Source organism: Colletes latitarsis, chromosome 13 (genome assembly GCF_051014445.1).
Source record: "Colletes latitarsis isolate SP2378_abdomen chromosome 13, iyColLati1, whole genome shotgun sequence".
NCBI classification, from domain to species: Eukaryota; Metazoa; Arthropoda; class Insecta; order Hymenoptera; family Colletidae; genus Colletes; species Colletes latitarsis.
The window spans coordinates 10570474-10591253 of NC_135146.1; the positions used below are offsets into that span (position 1 = coordinate 10570474).

Below are 20780 nucleotides of genomic sequence, written 5' to 3' on the forward strand. Positions count from 1 at the left end.
TTTCCACAGTAAATTAATGTTTGTAACCAAAATCTATTAGCGAACAAGACCAAATAGAATCGTGACAATTCAACGCAACTGATCGAAGCTGAACACATTACGTAATTATAGATATAATTTGGTTAATAATTCTACAGCCACGCGTTCGATGTAACATTCCGTTCTGGCGAGAAATACATACAATGCTGGATATAAATATTGGCACAGTATGTTTATAATGGCGCAAATGCTTGTAACTTTTAAACAAATTGATTTAAAGGAAAAACTTTCTCAGATATATGAATGTTTTATAAATTACATAAGTTGATATTATTCTCTCAAAATTTAACAATAAATTCTTAAATATATGCAGATAATTGTAAATCTTGATCATTTGGGACATTTTCTGCTTTGGTAAATTCTTTTTTAATGAGTAGACTGAGGATGTTTAAGCATTTATGGGAAATTTCTCAAAAAACCAGAAATTGTACTTGATATAAAAGAATGTAAAGTAAGATACAAATTATTATGTTTAGAAAGCTCCCATTTCATTCTATTAATGAAACTATGAATTTGAAGAATGTTCTTTTAGAAGAATGGAACAAAATCGAGCTGTATTTTACAAAAAAGTTTAATTAAAAGTTTTATTAAGATAAATATTAATATTTAATTGCAAGTCATTTTTAAATGTTTTTATTCGAATGTACCAATAATTTCGTCCATCCATAAAATGTTTAATAAATACATTTTTGGTATTGTTTTGTGAATCAATGTCATTCATTAAAAAGTTATTAAAAAATTAAATTAAAAAATTTCAAATCATTCTGGAAAAATTATTTTCGGATACGGAGGTCAATTACAATAATTTTTGGTCATTAGACATACTCTCGAATTCCTTCCTATTTTTGAGAAAAAAATTCGAGAAGGTATGAAAATTTTCGACAAAATTAAAAAATTTCATATCGTTCTGGAAAAATTATTTTCGGATACGGAGGCCAATTACAATAATTTTTGGTCATTAGACATACTCCCGAAATCCTTCCTATTTTCGAGAAAAAAATTCGAGAAGGTATGAAATTTCTCGACAAAATTAAAAAATTTCAATTCGTTCTGGAAAAATTATTTTCTGTTGCAGGGGTCAATTACAATAACTTTTGGTCATTAGACATACTCTCGAAATCCTACCCACTTTCTAGAAAAAAATTCGAGAAGGTATGAAAATTTTCAACAAAATTGAAAAATTTCAAATCGTTCTGGAAAAATTATTTTCCGTTGTGGGGGTCAATTACAATCATTTTTGGTCATTAGACATACTCTCGTAATCCTTCCTATTTTCGAGAAAAAAATTCGAGAAGGTATGAAAATTTTCGACAAAATTGAAAAATTTCATATCGTTCTGGAAAAATTATTTTCGGCTGCAAAGGTCAATTACAATAATTTTTGGTCATTAGACATACTCTCAAATTCCTACTCAGTTTCGAGAAAAAAATTCCTTACCGAAAATCTAATGTCTGACCATAGCGTCGATATGTTTCACTGAAATTTCAAATGAATATTTAAAATAGCATAACTTCTGAACGAATTGGAGGATTTTAATGTTTCAAAAGTCAAACAACGTGTATTTTGGCGAAGAATATGTAGAAATTCTAACAATGTTGGGAAAGTGGTTCCTTGACCCTGTAAAATTAGAAAACCCCCATAAAACTGGTCCAATTTTCAAGCAACCATAACTGCTACATTAGTGAATATATTTCAATGAAACTTTTTTCTGAAATAGAGATCATGGGTATCTATAAAAAAGTATTAGACAACTTTCCTATAGGGCGTCAAACAAATTTATTAAAAAACAAAAATGAATTTTCAAGAAAAATCGACAGGGTGTAGATGCTGAATTTTCTCGACAAAATTAAAAAATTTCAAATCGTTCTGGAAAAATTATTTTCTGTTGCAAAGGTCAATTACAATAATTTTTGGTCATTAGACATACTCTCGGAATCCTATCCACTTTCTAGAAAAAAATTTACAAATTAGTATTCTTAATTTTCGTCTCATTTTGCCTCTAAAATCTCCCATTAAAATTTTTTCCTTTCCAAAAAGTTTTTCCTTCGAATCAATTTGTTTAGTAATTTAGTAATAACATTTGTATCACCACAATCATGCTGTGCCAATACTTATGTCCAGCACAGTATGTACCAACCCAATACAAATTCTGCACCCTCAAACAGTGTCTGTAAACATATTCTATTTGCATAAGAAGCTCTAAACATTTTGAATTTACCGACATAATTCAATTAATAATTACACGATCGCTCGACCAACGTAACGATAGACTGTAAAATTTGCACAGTTAATACCTGTATTCGAGGCTTCCCACAAGAAGCCACCCCCGCGAGTTACTCCAACGTTTCAGATCGAAGCTCGAATTATTACATCTCAATTCATCTCTTTTCTGGAAAAATTATTTTCAGTTTCAGGGGTCAATTACAATAATTTTTGGTCATTAGACATACTCTCGAAATCCTACTCAGTTTCGAGAAAAAAATTCCTTACCGAAAATCTAATGCCTGACCATAGCGTCGATATGTTTCACTGAAATTTCAAATGAATATTTAAAATGGCATAACTTCTGAACGAATTGGAGGATTTTAATGTTTCAAAAGGCAAACAACGCGTATTTTGGCGAAGAATATGTAGAAATTCTAACAATGTTGGGAAAGTTGTTCCTTGACCCTGTAAAATTAGAAAACCCCCATAAAACTGGTCGAATTTTCAAACAACCATAACTGCTACATTAGTGAATATATTTCAATGAAACTTTTTTCTGAAAAGGAGATCATGGGTATCTATAAAAAAGTATTACACAACTTTCCTATAAGGCGTCAAACAAATTTATTAAAAAACAAAAACGAATTTTCAAGAAAAATCGACAGGGTGTAGATGCTGAATTTTCTCGACAAAATTAAAAAATTTCAAATCGTTCTAGAAAAATTATTTTCGGTTGCAGGGGTCAATTACAATAATTTTTGGTCATTAGACATACTCTCGAAATCCTACCCACTTTCTAGAAAAAAATTCGAGAAGGTATGAAAATTTTCAACAAAATTGAAACATTTCAAATCGTTCTAGAAAAATTATTTTCGCGTTGCAAAGGTCAATTACAATAATTTTTGGTCATTAGACATACCCTCGAAATCCTATCCACTTTCTAGAAAAAAATTTACAAATTAGTATTCTTAATTTTCGTCTCATTTTGGCCTCTAAAATCTCCCATTAAAATTTTTTCCTTTCCAAAAAGTTTTTCCTTCGAATCAATTTGTTTAGTAATTTAGTAATAACATTTTTATCACCACAATCATGCTGTGCCAATACTTATGTCCAGCGCAGTATATACCAACCCAATACAAATTCTGCACCCTCAAACAGTGTCTGTAAACATATCCTATTTGCATAAGAAGCTCTAAACATTTTGAATTTACCGATATAATTCAATTAATAATTACACGATCGCTCGTCCAACGTAACGATAGACTGTAAAATTTGCACAGTTAATACCTGTGTTCGAGGCTTCCCACAAGAAGCCACCCCCGCGAGTTACTCCAACGTTTCAAATCGAAGCTCGAATTATTACATCTCAATTCATCTCTTTTCTGGAAAAATTATTTTCAGTTTCAGGGGTCAATTACAATAATTTTTGGTCATTAGACATACTCTCGAAATCCTACTCAGTTTCGAGAAAAAAATTCCTTACCGAAAATCTAATGTCTGACCATAGCGTCAATATGTTTCACTGAAATTTCAAATGAATATTTAAAATGGCATAACTTCTGAACGAATTGGAGGATTTTAATGTTTCAAAAGGCAAACAACGCGTATTTTGGCGAAGAATATGTAGAAATTCTAACAATGTTGGGAAAGTTGTTCCTTGACCCTGTAAAATTAGAAAACCCCCATAAAACTGGTCCAATTTTCAAACAACCATAACTGCTACATTAGTGAATATATTTCAATAAAACTTTTTTCTGAAATAGAGATCATGGGTATCTATAAAAAAGTATTACACAACTTTCCTATAAGGCGTCAAACAAATTTATTAAAAAACAAAAATGAATTTTCAAGAAAAATCGACAGGGTAGTAGATGCTGAATTTTCTCGACAAAATTAAAAAATTTCAAATCGTTCTAGAAAAATTATTTTCTGTTGCAAAGGTCAATTACAATAATTTTTGGTCATTAGACATACCCTCGAAATCCTATCCACTTTCTAGAAAAAAATTTACAAATTAGTATTCTTAATTTTCGTCTCATTTTGGCCTCTACAATCTCCCATTAAAATTTTTTCCTTTCCAAAAAGTTTTTCCTTCGAATCAATTTATTTAGTAATTTAGTATAAGAATTTGTATCGCCACAATCATGCTGTGCCAATACTTATGTCCAGCGCAGTATGTACCAACCCAATACAAATTCTGCACCCTCAAACAGTGTCTGTAAACATATCCTATTTGCATAAGAAGCTCTAAACATTTTGAATTTACCGATATAATTCAATTAATAATTACACGATCGCTCGTCCAACGTAACGATAGACTGTAAAATTTGCACAGTTAATACCTGTATTCGAGGCTTCCCACAAGAAGCCACCCCCGCGAGTTACTCGAACGTTTCAGATCGAAGCTCGAATTATTACATCTCACGCGTCTAATTTTCGATTTTAACGAGTTTCTGTTCGTGAATTTCCTCGAACAAGGAACGTCTGAATTTAGAGCCCTTCTGCGTGCAAAAGCGAAACACAACGAGGTGATTTTAACGCCGTTAAGCCAGCATTAGATAAAGCCTTTGTGCACCGTGCAATAAATAAAGGTCGTCGCTGGAGGAAAGCTACACGGGGGTCTTCGAAAAGGAACGAAAATGCTCGATAACCTCGCGAAAAGTCCCTCTAGTGGGCACTTACTCCTGAAAGTGAATTGGAAATGCTTAAAACGAAAAGAATAGTGTCCTGCCAAACTAACTGTTCGAGGCAAAGTGGGAGTAGCTTCTCCCCTCCCTTGGTACCCTCCGCTTCTTGACTCGTTGTATAAGGTTTCGCATTGTCCCGTGGAAACAAAAGGCGAGTAGCTTATGCCCTGCATTCAAAAGCTCGCGAAGTTCAGTCTCAAGTGCTTGTCTTTTGCCCAGACCCTTCTTCTTCTCCCTCTACGCTTCTCTATTTCTCAATTTTCTCTCTTTCCGTTTAAGGATTTCTATATTCATCTGGCTCCTGATGTGCCCTAGTAGGGTCTCTTCATTCTTCAGTGTTCCTTTTGCCAGAGTACTGCTGTTACTTTGAAATTATATACCTTCTCTGTTTCCCCCGTCTTAACCACTGCCTCCTGCTTCTAACCGCGCGAAACTTCGTGGCGTTTCTTCTTTTCGTGTTCGCGAACAGTAATTAATACCGAACTCGGGGTAACGGCGCGTTTTTTAAACCGGCACTGCACCTCGAAGAGATTTTTACTTTGATCGCTGGCCACCCGCGTCACGCGCCAAAGAAATTCCATCTTTTGATTACAACCAGAGAGGTTCTTTTACCAGTAAACTGTTGTATGAAGATGGTAATGTGAGGCAAATTTTTTCGAATAAATTTTCTGTTCGAAATAACCCGGAAAACTCTGTATCTCTATGGACTAACTGGGAGACAAGAGTAACCCTATGGGGAAGATCTCACGCATTAAAATTATGTACCAAATCAGAAAATTGATTTGTAGAAATAAGTTTAAGCAACGTTTAAGGGGAGATTTTCGTGTGATAGCGTTGAAATTTAGTTTCCTTTTTTACTTTATTCGTGAAGAATTAAAAGTTGTATTGTTGCTGATTAACGTGGACGATAAGTCTACGAATGGACAATTGTTTTGAAATACAATATCAGATTGAAATGTGAAAGTGTTTTCAATGCATTGGCGAGATTCTCCCGATGAAAATGAGTACAAACACGATATGGTTGGGACTACTTTTAATTATACGTAACTTAGAATTTTTCAAAAATAGTTTGAGTAAGTCAAAATGTGGTGAGAGTATTACCAATGTATTGGCGGAATTCTCCCGATGAAAATGAGTACAAACACGGTATCATTCCGACAATTTTTAATTATATGTAATTTAGAATTTTTCAAAAATAGTTTGAGTAAGTCAGAATGTAATGAGAGTATTACCAATGTATTGGCGAGATTCTCCCGATGAAAATGAGTACAAACATGACACCATTCGGACAATTTTTAATTGTACGTAATTTAGAATTTTCAAAAAATAGTTTGAGTAAGGCAAAATGTGATGAGAGTATTTTCAATGTATTGGTGGCATTCTCCCGATGAAAATGAGTACAAACACGACATGGTTCGGACTACTTTTAATTATACGTAACTTACAATTTTTCAAAAATAGTTTGAGTAAGTCAAAATGTGGTGAGAGTGTCTTCAATGTATTGGCGGCATTCTTCCAATGAAAATGAGTACAAACACGACACCATTCCGACAATTTTTAATTATACGTAATTTAGAATTTTTATAATAATTTGAGTAAGTCAAAACGTGGTGAGAGTATTATCAATGTATTGGCGAGATTCTCCCGATGAAAATGAGTACAAACACGACATAGTTCGGACTACTTTTAATTTTGACTTGCTCAAACTGTTTTTGAAAAATTATAAATTACGTATAATTAAAAATGGTCCGAATGATATCGTGTTTGTACTCGTTTGAATCGGGAGAATCTTGCCAATACATTAATAATACTCTCACCACATTTTGACTTACTCAAACTATTTTTGAAAAATTCTAAATTACGTTTAATTAAAAATTGTCCGAAAGGTGTCGTGTTTGTACTCATTTTCATCGGGAGAATCTCACCAATACATTAATAATACTCTCACCACATTTTGACTTGCTCAAACTGTTTTTGAAAAATTCTAAATTACGTATAATTAAAAACTATTCAAAAGGTGTCGTGTTTGTACTCGTTTGAATCGGGAGAATCTCACCAATACATTAATAATACTCTCACCACGTTTTGACTTACTCAAACTATTTTTTAAAAATTCTAAATTCCGTAAAATTAAAAATTGTCCGAATGATACCGTGTTTGTACTCATTTTCATCGGGAGAATCTCGCCAATACATTGATAATACTCTCACCTCATTTTGACGTACCCAAACTATTTTTTAAAAATTCTAAATTCCGTATAATTAAAAATTGTCCGAATGATATCGTGTTTGTACTCATTTTCATCGGGAGAATCACGCCAATACATTGATAATACTCTCACCACGTTTTAACTTACTCAAACTATTTTTGAAAAATTCTAAATTACGTATAATTAAAAACTGTCCAAAAGGTGTCGTGTTTGTACTCGTTTGAATCGGGAGAATTTCACCAATACATTGATAACACTCTCACCACATTCTGACTTACTCAAACTATTTTTGAAAAATTCTCAATTCCCTACAATTAAAAATTGTCCGAAAGGTGTCGTGTTTGTACTCATTTTCATCGGGAGAATCTCACCAATCTCATTTTGCAAGAGTCTGTTGACCAGAATCCCCCCCTTAAACGATCGTTTCCATGTCGTTGACCATTCGATTTGTAAAACGTTCCAGACCGACGCGTACCTTACAGCATACCGTCAGATTGGAAGACGCTGTGGTTCAGCAATCTGGACGAGCTGCAAAGAGTAAACGATGCAAACGACAACAACACCGTTTCGAACGTCACGGTGCAGCTGGGTGGGACAGCCTTTTTGCATTGCAAAGTTCGGAATTTGGCGGAAAGAACGGTATCCGACGCCGAGGTAAGAACATCCTCAACGTCCTCTTTAAACCGCGAGAACGAGCCAACTGTAATTTGTCACTGGCTAAGATTTCAACGCTGATTAACGATTGCACACGTGTTTCAGATATCCTGGATACGACGGCGTGATTTCCACGTCCTGACCAGCTCCATGTTCACGTACACGAGCGACGAGCGGTTTCAAGTATTGCATCCCGAGGGCTCGGACGATTGGACTCTTCAAATCAAGTACGTTCAAGAAAGAGACAACGGGAGCTACGAATGCCAGGTAATACGACTACTTACACTGACGAAATTGTTTCATCGTTTCGAATTGTTAACCATTTAGATGGCAACTACACCTGCGAACGTTAAATTCCACTTTCATTGGCGCAGTATTTCGCTACAGAATTCAACGTATCGATGGCAGCCACTTCGAAAGGACAATACGCGCGAAGATGCGTATTATCCGTTCGAGGTCGTTGAACGACCATCACAATATGTTTCGTTTTTCCACTGTTAAATATTTTTCACCTCCATCATGGTTCAAGCACTTTTCAAAAACCGGATAATACAGCATATAAAAACATAGGATTCAGTAAAACGTGGTATTTTCTGTCTAAAATCGTACAGAGTTTAGTCAAAAAATGCAGTCAAAAACGTGTGCAGAGTTTCGACAAAATCATGAAGGGACACTTTTTAAGCTTGTTAATTGTTATAAAATTACGTGAACGAAAAACGAATAAATGATATACAGGGTCATCCCTGGGAAAAATTTTAATGGGAGATTCCCGAGGCCAAAATAAGACGAAAATCAAGAATAGCAATTTGTTGATTGAGGCTTCGTTGAAAAGTTATTAAAAAATTAAATTAAAAAATTTCAAATCGTTCTGGAAAAATTATTTTCGGTTGCAGGAGTCATTTATAATAATTTTTGGTCATTAGACATATCCGCGAAATATTACCCACTTTCGAGAAAAAAATTCGACAATGTACGAAATTTTTCGGGAAAAAAAAAAATTTCCAATCGTTCTAAAAAAATTATTTTTAGTTAGAAGGGTCAATTACAATTATTTTTTGTGAATAGACATACCCCCGAAATCCTACCCATTTTTGAGAAAAAAATTCGAGAAGCTGTGAAATTTTTCGACAAAATTGAAAAATTTCAAATCGTTCTAAAAAAATTATTTTTAGTTACAAGGGTCAATTACAATTATTTTTTGTGAAAAGACATTCCCTCGAAATCCTACGTACTTTTGAGAAAAAAATTCGAGAAGGTATGAAATTTTTCGACAAAATTGAAAAATTTCAAATCGTTCTAAAAAAATTATTTTTAGTTAGAAGGGTTAATTACAATTATTTTTTGTGAATAGACATACCCCCGAAATCCTACCCATTTTTGAGAAAAAAATTCGAGAAGCTGTGAAATTTTACGACAAAATTGAAAAATTTCAAATCGTTCTAAAAAAATTATTTTTAGTTAGAAGGGTTAATTACAATTATTTTTTGTGAATAGACATACCCCCGAAATCCTACCCATTTTTGAGAAAAAAATTCGAGAAGCTGTGAAATTTTTCGACAAAATTGAAAAATTTCAAATCGTTCTAAAAAAATTATTTTTAGTTAGAACGGTTAATTACAATTATTTTTTGTGAATAGACATACCCCCGAAATCCTACCTATTTTTGAGAAAAAAATTCGAGAAGCTGTGAAATTTTTCGACAAAATTAAAACAATTCAAATCGTTCTAAAAAAATTATTTTTAGTTAGAAGGGTTAATTACAATCATTTTTGGTGAATAGACATACCCTCAAAATCCTACCCATTTTTGAGAAAAAAATTCGAGAAGCTGTGAAATTTTACGACAAAATTGAAAAATTTCAAATCGTTCTAAAAAAATTATTTTTAGTTAGAAGGGTTAATTACAATCATTTTTGGTGGAGAGACATACCCCCGAAATCCTACGTACATTCAAGAAAAAAATTCGAGTTGTGAAATTTTTCGACAAAATTGAAAAATTTCAAATGATAAACGTTAATAACTTTTCAACGAAGCCTAATAAACAAATTGGTATGCTGATTTTCGTCTTATTTTGGCCTCTATGATCCCCCATTACAATTTCTTCCCAGGATTGTCCGAACACCCTGTATATTTATACAAAATCCAATTTTGTGTTCTTTGTGCGTTTTGCAGGTCTCAAGGAGTACAGGGATATTATCACACTTTGTCGATCTATACATAGTAATACCAGAAGCATTTATATTAGGGAGCGGCGAACATCACGTCGACGTAGGATCCATTATAAATCTCGTGTGCATAATAGAAAAGGTAAGAATATTCTTTATTCGTCGGCCATTATTACGATTCTCGAGCAGTTTACGAATAATTAATTAACCTATCAACCGGAAATATCTAAACGAATTTATAGGTTAAGTTTCTCCCAAAAACTTACGTTGAGCGAAACAAATATGGCGGCCCTTTTGCCACGCACATCTAACAAGAAATAGATTGTCTTTGAACCGTAGACCTATCAACCGTAAATATCTAGACGAATTTATAGGTTAAGTTGCTCTCAAAAACTTGCGTTGAGCGAAACAAATATGGCGGCCATTTTACCACGCACATCTAGCAAGAAATAGATCGTCTTTGAACCGTAGACCTATCAACCGTAAATATCTAGACGAATTTATAGGTTATGTTTCTCTCAAAGAACTTACGTTGAACGAAACAATATGGCGGCCCTTTTGGCACGCACACCTAACAAGAAATTGATTGTCTTTGAACCGTAGACCTATCAACCGGAAATATCTAGACGAATTTATAGGTTAAGTTTCTCTCAAAGAACTTACGTTGAGCGAAACAAATATGGCGGCCCTTTTGGCACACACACCTGTCAAGAAATAGATTGTCTTTGAACCGTAGACCTATCAACCGTAAATATTTAGACGAATTTATAGGTTAAGTTTCTCTCAAAGAACTTACGTTGAGCGAAACAAATATGGCGGCCATTTTGCCACGCACATCTAGCAAGAAATAGATCGTCTTTGAACCGTAGACCTATCAACCGTAAATATCTAGACGAATTTATAGGTTATATTTCTCTCAAAGAACTTACGTTGAACGAAACAAAATGGCGGCCCTTTTGCCACGCAGACCTAACAAGAAATAGATTGTCTTTGAACCGTAGACCTATCAACCGGAAATATCTAGACGAATTTATAGGTTAAGTTTCTCCCAAAAACTTGCGTTGAACGAAACAAAATGGCGGCCCTTTTGGCACACACACCTAACAAGAAATAGATTGTCTTTGAACCGTAGACCTATCAACCGGAAATATCTAAACGAATTTATAGGTTAAGTTTCTCCCAAAAACTTGCGTTGAGCGAAACAAATATGGCGGCCATTTTACCACGCACATCTAGCAAGAAATAGATCGTCTTTGAACCGTAGACCTATCAACCGGAAATATCTAGACGAATCTATAGGTTAAGTTTCTCTCAAAAACTCGCGTTGAGCGGAACAAATATGGCGGCCCTTTTGCCACGCACACCTGACAAGAAATAGATTGTCTTTGAACCGTAGACCTATCAACCGTAAATATCTAGACGAATTTATAGGTTAAGTTTCTCCCAAAAACTTACGTTGAGCGAAACAAATATGGCGGCCCTTTGGAACGCACACCTAACAAGAAATAGATTGTCTTTGAACCGTAGACCTATCAACCGTAAATATTTAGACGAATTTATAGGTTAAGTTTCTCCCAAAAACTCGCGTTGAACGAAACAAATATGGCGGCCCTTTTGCCACGCACATCTAGCAAGAAATAGATTGTCTGAACCGTAGACGACGCATTCATCGCAAATAACAGATATCCCGTGCATTTACGCGAGCCCCATTGATACATAATAATCGTGTCGTGCATACGTCGCGAATAAAGCCACGGCGCACCAAGTCCATCCGCTTAACGAAGGTACATAGAAACGCGCAGCTTGCAATTCGCGCGAACATTGAATGAACCTTCGCGAACGTACAGCGGGAAACCCCGTAGCGAAACAGGCGCAGCTTAGTCACGAATGCAAGAGTGGAAGTGCATTAAAGCAGCATTGCTGCCGCTGCAAACTCGACACTATCGGGGAAACGAAAATAAAGTGTGGCGTTTTTTTCTTTCCTCTTTGCAAACTACCTCCCGTATATATCTAGACAGAAAATCTGGTACGAGAAGAACGCATCCCGAACACATAACCTCAAATGTTAAGTATTAATTCAATAAGTCGATAAGCCACCAGGGGTCGTCCACGGGTTAAGAATTCCTACGTGCTAAATTGATAGTATTATGAATAATATGGCTTCTAGAAGGCACGGTATAAGAAGATCAAGTATTCATGAGTGCAGTATACGAGCTATCCGTGCGTGAATGTCCAAACAAGTGCCTCGTGAATGACGAGGTTAGAAAATTGAAAGCACGCTTTGCGACGCGTTTGAACGATTTTATGCAATTAAAACGACGCGTGAATTGTACCAGTTACTGTAACTGCAAAACTAATATCTACGTCGTTGAAATGGTGTACTCACCGTCGCTGGAATTCGGAACAAACGGCTGACTTCGACGTTCCTCGCGAGTCACACTCCGGACACTGAACACGATTCACGCACGAGACAATAACCTCTCTTTTTGCCACTCGCGAACAGTTAACGGAAAACCTGGCGCCAAAAAATGGCTGCTGGATCCATCGAGAGAGAAACGATACTTCCGATAGGCCCCGTATCGACATCTATCGATTCTGGTTAGACTTAATTACGCCAGATGGCGTCGAGGTTTTATCGAGTTGACGTATCGATTCTCGATGCGGTTGCAATTTAGGTTATAATCATTGCACAGATATCGACAGAGTGCAAATAGTGTTATTCCGATTAAATATTTCTGCTTAATACTCGAAATGCGTTATTAAAATTTCAAGTCGTTTCGAGTCTCGAGAATAAATTAAAAATTCAATTGTAATTGAGGTTAGAGTACGTATCAAAATAACTACCTCCTACCGGTACAATAATTGTAGTTTTTTTAAATTCTCTTCCAAAATGTATCGATATTTATCTAACCCCTATCGATCAAAAAATTGTTAAAAATGTTTGATTTATTTGCTGTGAAAATACAACGAATAGAAATGAATTTGTTGATTGTCAGGACAGTGAAAAAGAACAGTATTTGACGCACCTAACCTATAAGATAATACGCCACTGCTGTCGTACGTAACGGTGGCAATTTTCTCACGACGAATATTTGTTTCTGCCCGTTTCAGAGTCCAACACCTCCGCAATATGTTTTCTGGTATCATAATAATCGAATGATAAGTTTCGACACTACGCGAAGCAGTGTAACGGTACAAACCGATTCCAGTTCGACTCAAAGTCGACTGACAATTCACCAAGCGGTGGAATCGGATACAGGCAACTACACGTGCAACGCCTCGAACACCAAGCCGGCGTCCATTTTTGTTTTTGTCACCGAAGGTACATACGATGAACATTTCTTATTTTTTTTCATTTTCCAGTAAACTGTTTATCCTGTTGCTGACATAGAATTGAGGACAAAAGTAAGTGGACAAACGAAAATGAATATCAATGAAATTTAATTACTGTACCATCAGAATTACAGATTTGAATTTTATTTAACATTTGTCTTTATGGTATATAGATTATTGGGACTTATGAATGCTGATATATTGGCGTAATCGACGAAAATTTGGAAGAGGTAACAATAGAAATGAATTTGGAAGAATTTAGTTTTCAACAGGACAATGATTCAAAACATGTTGCCAAAAAGAGTATGTTGGATATTAACTTTTAACTCTAAGCGTGGTGTGTTTTAATATTTATTATATATTTGGATTAATAAATACATTGGTACGTTTTACAAAACGTAAGAGAGGGTAACCACCGCATGAGGGCATCCTACGTGGTGCCAACACAATATAATAAAACGTTGCCAACCTAAACTATCTCTAACAGAGTACATTTTTTAGTAATTCTATTAAGTTACTAGAATGGCCAAAGTCCTGACTCGAATCTGATAGAGAATTTGTGGTGTGTAGGATACCAAGCAAACGGGTAAAATGGAATTTTTTAGTAATTTAAAATCAGCATTTGACACTGTCGACAAAGATTAGAAAATCTTGTACAAAGATGGCGACACTAAATATTAATTAGTAGTTGTTGGTAGTGTCCACTTACTTCTGTCTCTCTGTAATTGATTTTTTGCTTAAACCTAATGTGTTTACATCCCCACTCTTGCTGCAGTCAGCTGACTCACAGGTATTGGTCGAAAACGAAGATCGTTTTCGACCAATCAGCGGACAGCAACAGGAGTGGGGATGTAAACACACTGTGCCCTGTTCTCGTGGAAGCACGGTACTTTCATCCCTGACTGTAGCTAGAAATAAGCTTCGTTGCAACCGCTAATCACTGTACCTACGTTGAATGTTCCAGGTGACAAAATGGCAGCCATACAGCGCCGTAAGACGTCGGCCGCGAAGAAAAATTTCTGTGAATTGCTAGTACTAATTGTCACCATTGCGATAGACGTCGTTTTAACGCGATAAGCGTTTCTCTTCGATATGTCCATAATTATTATTATACCGTTACTTCCGTTTGTGATAGATAGGCTACTATTCTGCGATTTTATCCCTCTATTCGCTCTCCTTCTTTCCCTTTGAGCTGAACATCTTCGTACCATGCGATTTCAAAATTTCTTACGTAAATATTTTCTTACATATTCCACGCTATTTCTGTTTCATACGCCATACGATTAGCCGTTACGTACTGCCGTAATTCTATCATTGTTTTCCGTTCCTTTTGTCTGGTTTCATCGCCAAGGTTGCCGCCGGCTGACTTATTTCGATATACGAGATTTTCATGGTAGATTATGCGTGTTTCAACTCCAAAACGTAATAGAAATACTCGCGGGTAATTGCAACTTCTCTCTCTCTTTCTCTACCCTTTCATTTCCTCCCCTCCTGTTTCTAGTCGCCCGTATATAAATTTTGCTCCAACAAAGTACGCGTTAAAATCGTCTCGAGTAATAAAAATTATCTCGCCACCGAGATCCTTTTGGAATCATAAAAATGCTTGTATTTCCGTTATACAAGGCGAACGTAATTCTCTGTAATCGCTATACGTGACCAAGTTACGTAAAATACGTATCAGATCGGTACGAAATAGAAGCACCGCGATAGCTAATTTCCAAGAGAAATAAAAACACGATAGACCGAGAAATTTTGTTGGAAACGCATATCCATTAAATTTTTGTACATTATTCGCTTTGTCGAAATTCTTTTTGGAAACCGGCGGCAAATCGTTCATCGTTCGAAAATTTAATAAAAAACGATGCTCGTAACGGAAGCGTCTGCGACGGTATAAATTTGATTCCACGTTTCTGTACTCGGTTCATTCTCTTTGATACTTAGAATGAGTTCTCGATCAGTTTAATGGCCATCGGTAATGGGCAACAATTCCACGTCGTGGCAGTTTTCCACAACTTTTGCTCTCCGCTCTCGTTCGATGAGAGACATGGCACAGACACAAGCATGCGTGAACGAAACTTTGAAATTGATAGCGTTATTTGCGAGACGCATCCCCTTTAATAACCCTCGGCCCTTCTTCGATTTTTGCACTGCTCCTATACAGGGTGTCTAGCCAATCCTGGGAGAAATATTAATGGGAGATTCTAGAGGCCAAAATAATTCCGGCCAAAAAGTATGTTTTCGGTAAAGAATTTTTTTCTTGAAAGTATGTAGGATTTCGGGGGTGTCTCTCTTCACCAAAAATGATTGCAATTGACCCCTGCAATTGAAAATAATTTTTTTAGAACGATATGAAATTTTTTAATTTTTTCGAAAATCTCAGCTACTCAAATTTTTTTCTCGAAAGTGCGTAGGATTTCGGGGGTGTGTCTATTCACCAAAAATTATTGTTATAGACCCCCCCAAACTAAAAATAATTTTTTTAGAACGATTAAAATTTTTTTTTTCGGCGAAAAATATAGGCACCTACCCCCTGTCGATTTTTCTCAAAAATTCGTTTTCCATTTTTAATAAATTTGTTTGACCTCCTACAGAAAAGTTGTCTAATACTTTTTTGTAGGTATCCACGAACTCTACCTACATACTAATTTTCATTGAGATACGTTCACTATTATGGAAGTTATGAACGTTTGAAAATTGGACCACTTTTATGGGGCTTTTCACATTTTACGGGATCAAGGAGCAACTTTTCCAATATTTTTAGAATTTTTGCATATTCTCTATTAAAATACGCGTTGATTGCTTTTTTAAACATTAAAATCCGCCAATCCGTTCAAAAGTTATGACGTTTTAAAGATATGCATGATATTTCAGGGAACCATTTTCCAGTAATGTTTTTGGTAAGGAATTTTTTTCTCGAAAATGGTTAGGATTTCGAGGGTATATCTATCCACCAAAATTGATTATCATTGATCTCTGCAATTAAAAATAATTTTTTCAGAATGATTTGAAAGTTTTTAAATTCGCCGATAAAATTTCGGTACCTTCTCGAATTTTTTTCTCGAAAGTGCGTAGGATTTCGTGGGTATGTGTATTCACCAAAAATTATTGTAATTGACCCCTGCAACTGAAAATAATTTTTTTAGAACGATTCGAAAATTTTTAACTTTATTGAAAAATTTCAGCATCTTCTTGAATTTTTTTCTCGAAAGTGCGTGGGATTTCGGGCGTATGTCTATTCACCAAAAATTATTGTTATAGACCCTCCTAGCTAAAAATAATTTTTTTAGAACGATTTGAAATTTTTTTTTTCGGCGAAAAATATAGGCACCTACCCCCTGTCGATTTTTCTCAAAAATTCGTTTTCCATTTTTAATAAATTTGTTTGACCTCCTACAGAAAAGTTGTCTAATACTTTTTTGTAGGTATCCATGAGCTCTACCTCAGAAAAAAGTTTCATTGAAATATATTCACTATTGTAGGAGTTATGGTCGTTTGAAAATTGGGCCAATTTTATGGAGTTTTTCCCATTTTATAGAGTCAAGGAACAACTTTCCCAACATTGTTAGAATTTCTACATATTCTAGACTAAAATACGTGTTGATTGCTTTTTTAAACATTAAAATCCGTCAATCCGTTCAAAAGATATGACGTTTTAAAGATACACATGAAATTTTGGGGTACTATTTCTGGTCGCATATTATATTTTCAGTAAAGAATTTTTTTCTCGGAAACTGGTAAGATTTCGGGGGTAGGTCTATTCACCAGAACTGATTGTAATTAACCCCTGCAACTAAAAATAATTTTTTTAGAACGATTCAAAAATTTTTAATTTTGTTGAAAAATATCATACCTACTCGAATTTTTTTCTCGAAAGTGGTTAGGATTTCGAGGGTATGTCTATTGACTAAAAATTATTGTTATAGACCCCCCTAGCTAAAAATAATTTTTTTAGACAGATTTCAAAATTTTTTTTTTCGTCGAAAAATTTAGGCACCAATCCCCTGTCGATTTTCCTTAAAAATCAGTTTTTAATTTTTAATAATTTTGTTTGACGCTGTACAGAAATTTTGTTTAATACTTTTTTGTAGGTACCCATGAGCTCTACTTCACAAATAAATTTCATTGCAATATATTCACTATTGAAGGAGTTATGGTCGTTTGAAAATTGCACCATTTTTATGGGGGTTTTCTCATTTTGCGGGGTGAAGGATCAACTTTTCTAATATTTTTGCGATTTCTACATATTCTTGATTAAAATACGCGTCGTTTGCTTTTTCAAACATTAAAATCCGCCAATCCGTTCAAGAGTTATGATATTTTAAAGATTTGCATGAAATTTCAGTGAAACATATCAACGCTATGGTCAGACATTAGATTTTCGGTAAGGAATTTTTTTCTCAAAAACGCGTAGGAATTCGGGGGTACGTCTATTCACCAAAAATGATTGCAATCGACCCTTGAAACTGAAAATAATTTTTTTACAACGATTTGAAATTTTTTAATTTTTTCGAAAATCTCAGCACCTTCTCAAATTTTTTTCTCGAAAGTGCTTAAGAATTTGGGGTATGGTTATTCACCAAAAATGCTTGTAATTGACCTCTGTAACTAAATATAATTTTTTTAGTATGATTTGAAATTTTTTAATTTCGTCTAAAAATTTCATACCTTCTCGAATTTTTTTCTCAAAAGTGGGTCGTATTTCGAAGGTATATCTATTCACCAAAAATGATTGTAATTGACCCCTGCAACCAAAAATAATTTTTCCGTGAGTGATTTGAAATTTTTTACTTTAATTTTTTAATAACTTTTTAACAAAGCCTCAATCAACAAATAAATATTCTTGATTTTCATCTTATGTTGGCCTCCAGAATCTCCCATTAAAATTTTTCCAGGCAAGGCCGAACACCCTGTATAATCAATCATCACTTGATTTCAATTACATTTTATCGACTATCACGCGTCCATCATTGTTATATTAAAACGCGAATGCATGATCGATATTAAGTACGTTGCTCCTGTCCGTGGCAATTATCCATATTGCTATTTCCACCTGAGAAATTACTAAAATTCGCGACTCAAAATTAATATTAAAAAAAAGAAACAAAATCATTAGGACGACATCTTTGTTGGCGATTCAGAGTCTACGAGAAAATTGACAATGTACGATTAGAAATAGATTTTACAGACATATCTTAATCAAAAAGAACATTCGTCAGAATCGAAGGAATTCTTCGTTTCGAATGAACGCCGAGGGGTGAAAATCAACACGTATTAAAAGAAACACTTCGTGATCGTTTTACATGATTTTAACGTTTCGCTAACTTTTAGGGTTCGTTGTGTACTCGACGTTTCGTCTGCATTAGAAGTTGTTTTCGAGACGAATACCAGAGAACAACGTTACATATCGTGATCCAACATTGACGAACGACAAATGCAGACGAAAAGTTTTAAAAAGGGATCAAGTAACGAAGAATACTGTATTTATTATTCGCGTTTGATAGAATCCGGAGGAAGAGTTTACGTGACGGGACGAGCGTTTAAAAGAGCATCGTCGACGCGACAAAAATGGGACTTTACAACTCTTCGAAATAAGTCTGCGTATTAGTTAGAATGTTCTGGATGCGTGCACGATGGGCTCTCACGTTCCGCGAGTCCGTCAGTGGTACTGGTATCGATTAAACAGAAGAAGTGTACGATAAACGGGACTACGAGAAAGCATAATAAAGAAAGCCACGACACTTGGACTTATTTCGATCGATTCATTCACTCGCTTACCCCCCCCCCCCCCCCCACTCTCGACAAAACCAACCCTCGTCACGCAGTGTCACAAAGTACTTCATACGAATAGACCTAAAACGGTAGTCGATCGTAGCAATTTATTAATTCGATTTACAAAGCTAGGATAAACATGGACGAGAGAAACGACGTTGTACGCGTTCGGAGAAACGAGAAGATGGCGGATGGACTTAATTTGAGTTGCCTCGAGGGTGAACTGCACGAGAAAGAGAGAGAAAGAGAAGTCAGCGGATCTCTTTACCAGGAAGACGCAAGAAAGATCGATAGAAACGTAAGATCACTAGGATAATAGGTGAATCTTCATTATTCGCGGGAAATTCGATCTGCCATAGAAAATCTCTGTGTATTTACGCATCGTATGTATCATCTCGTAATATTAAGTTACGTTTACTGTTGTAACGTTTTCTTTTTTTATCATTTTGTTTACCTAGATACATGGAGAGAACATGAATCCTTTCGTACGTCGCTTAACATTTTCGCCCCGCCTTTTTACCGAAACCTTTGTGTCTTCGACCATTATTCGCATCCGTTGAAACCGAATTTTAATAAAATCCACAATTGAAATATCGACTTTTGTTCGTGTTTGTATTGTACATCATGGAACGAGCGCGTTGGAATCCCCCCCCCGTTAAAATCTCGACAATATTTTTTAGTTTGACGATCCTGAACCACGCACGAGTGGTTCCACGCGTGTAATGTAAGTCTGATTATTACGAAAACCAATCGTAGACTAATTATAACGAGGTAGACGGTTTGTGATCGAGACGGTTGCGTATAACAGAATGGGACAAGTATTATTACGAGGGTCGTTCGATGAGTTCTTAGGAAAATCCAAGATGGCGCTCGTAGCGTCGAAAATGGTTTCTTTTTAGTCTCAGTTATATCCACCAGGATATCACAAAGATAATTAAAATTAAGTATAATTTCAAATTTCAAATAGACAAGTTTACTTTCTATAATTCGATTAAAAAAGAAAGTTAATTAAACGCAGTCTTTATTTTCTGTATTAATAACTGTGGATGTTTATGCAAATTCATATGTTTTTAGAAAATAGAAGGATGAAACATAAATAGAAGTTTGTTTCATTAGTAGAGGTCCATCAAAATATACTTTTTATTTTTCATATCTTCTGTAAAAATGTACAATCAGGGGCAAAAATAAGTGGACAGATGATGAAATTTAATCAATATAGAATTGCAATTTCGTGTTTCAGCTTTATTTAATATTAATAAAAGCCTCCTGAGCTTCGTTCATATAAATCATAAAAAGAATTCAGTTTAAAAAAAAAAAGTTAATTAAACATACTTTTTATTTATTATATTAATAACTGTGGATGTTTAAGCAAATTCATATGTTTTTAGAAAATAGAAGGATGAAACATAAATAGAAGTTTGTTTCATTAGTAGAGGTCCATCAAAATATACTTTTTATTTTCCATATCTTCTGTAAAAATGTACAATCAGGGGCAAAAATAAGTGGACAGATGATGAAATTTAATTAATATAGAATTGTAATTTCGTGTTTCAGCTTTATTTAATATTAATAAAAGCCTCCTGAGCTTCGTTCATATAAATCTTAAAAGAATTCAGTTTAAAAAAAAAGTTAATTAAACACACTATTTTCTAAATTAATAATTATGGATGTTTAAACAAATTCATATGTTTTTAGAAAATAGAAGGATGAAACCTAAATA

The 20780-nt window shown here is 34.8% G+C and overlaps 1 protein-coding gene across 3 annotated transcripts in view; it reads left to right on the top strand.

The window, feature by feature from the left end:
- Window positions 1-20780, top strand: part of Dpr12 (defective proboscis extension response 12) — a 236532-nt gene that overhangs the window by 211000 nt on the left and 4752 nt on the right. For 2 of the 3 annotated variants that reach the window (XR_013080934.1, XR_013080935.1), the window contains exons 3-7: window positions 7604-7794; window positions 7900-8061; window positions 9966-10100; window positions 13070-13280; window positions 14256-19358. Coding sequence is in view for 1 of the 3 variants with exons in the window: in XM_076780861.1 (XP_076636976.1) it covers window positions 7604-7794; window positions 7900-8061; window positions 9966-10100; window positions 13070-13280; window positions 14256-14368 (812 nt within the window). In the remaining 2 variants the exon portion in view is untranslated. Of the gene's footprint in view, window positions 1-7603; window positions 7795-7899; window positions 8062-9965; window positions 10101-13069; window positions 13281-14255; window positions 19652-20780 lie in introns of those variants that run through there. The other variant, XM_076780861.1, reaches the window with a different exon arrangement.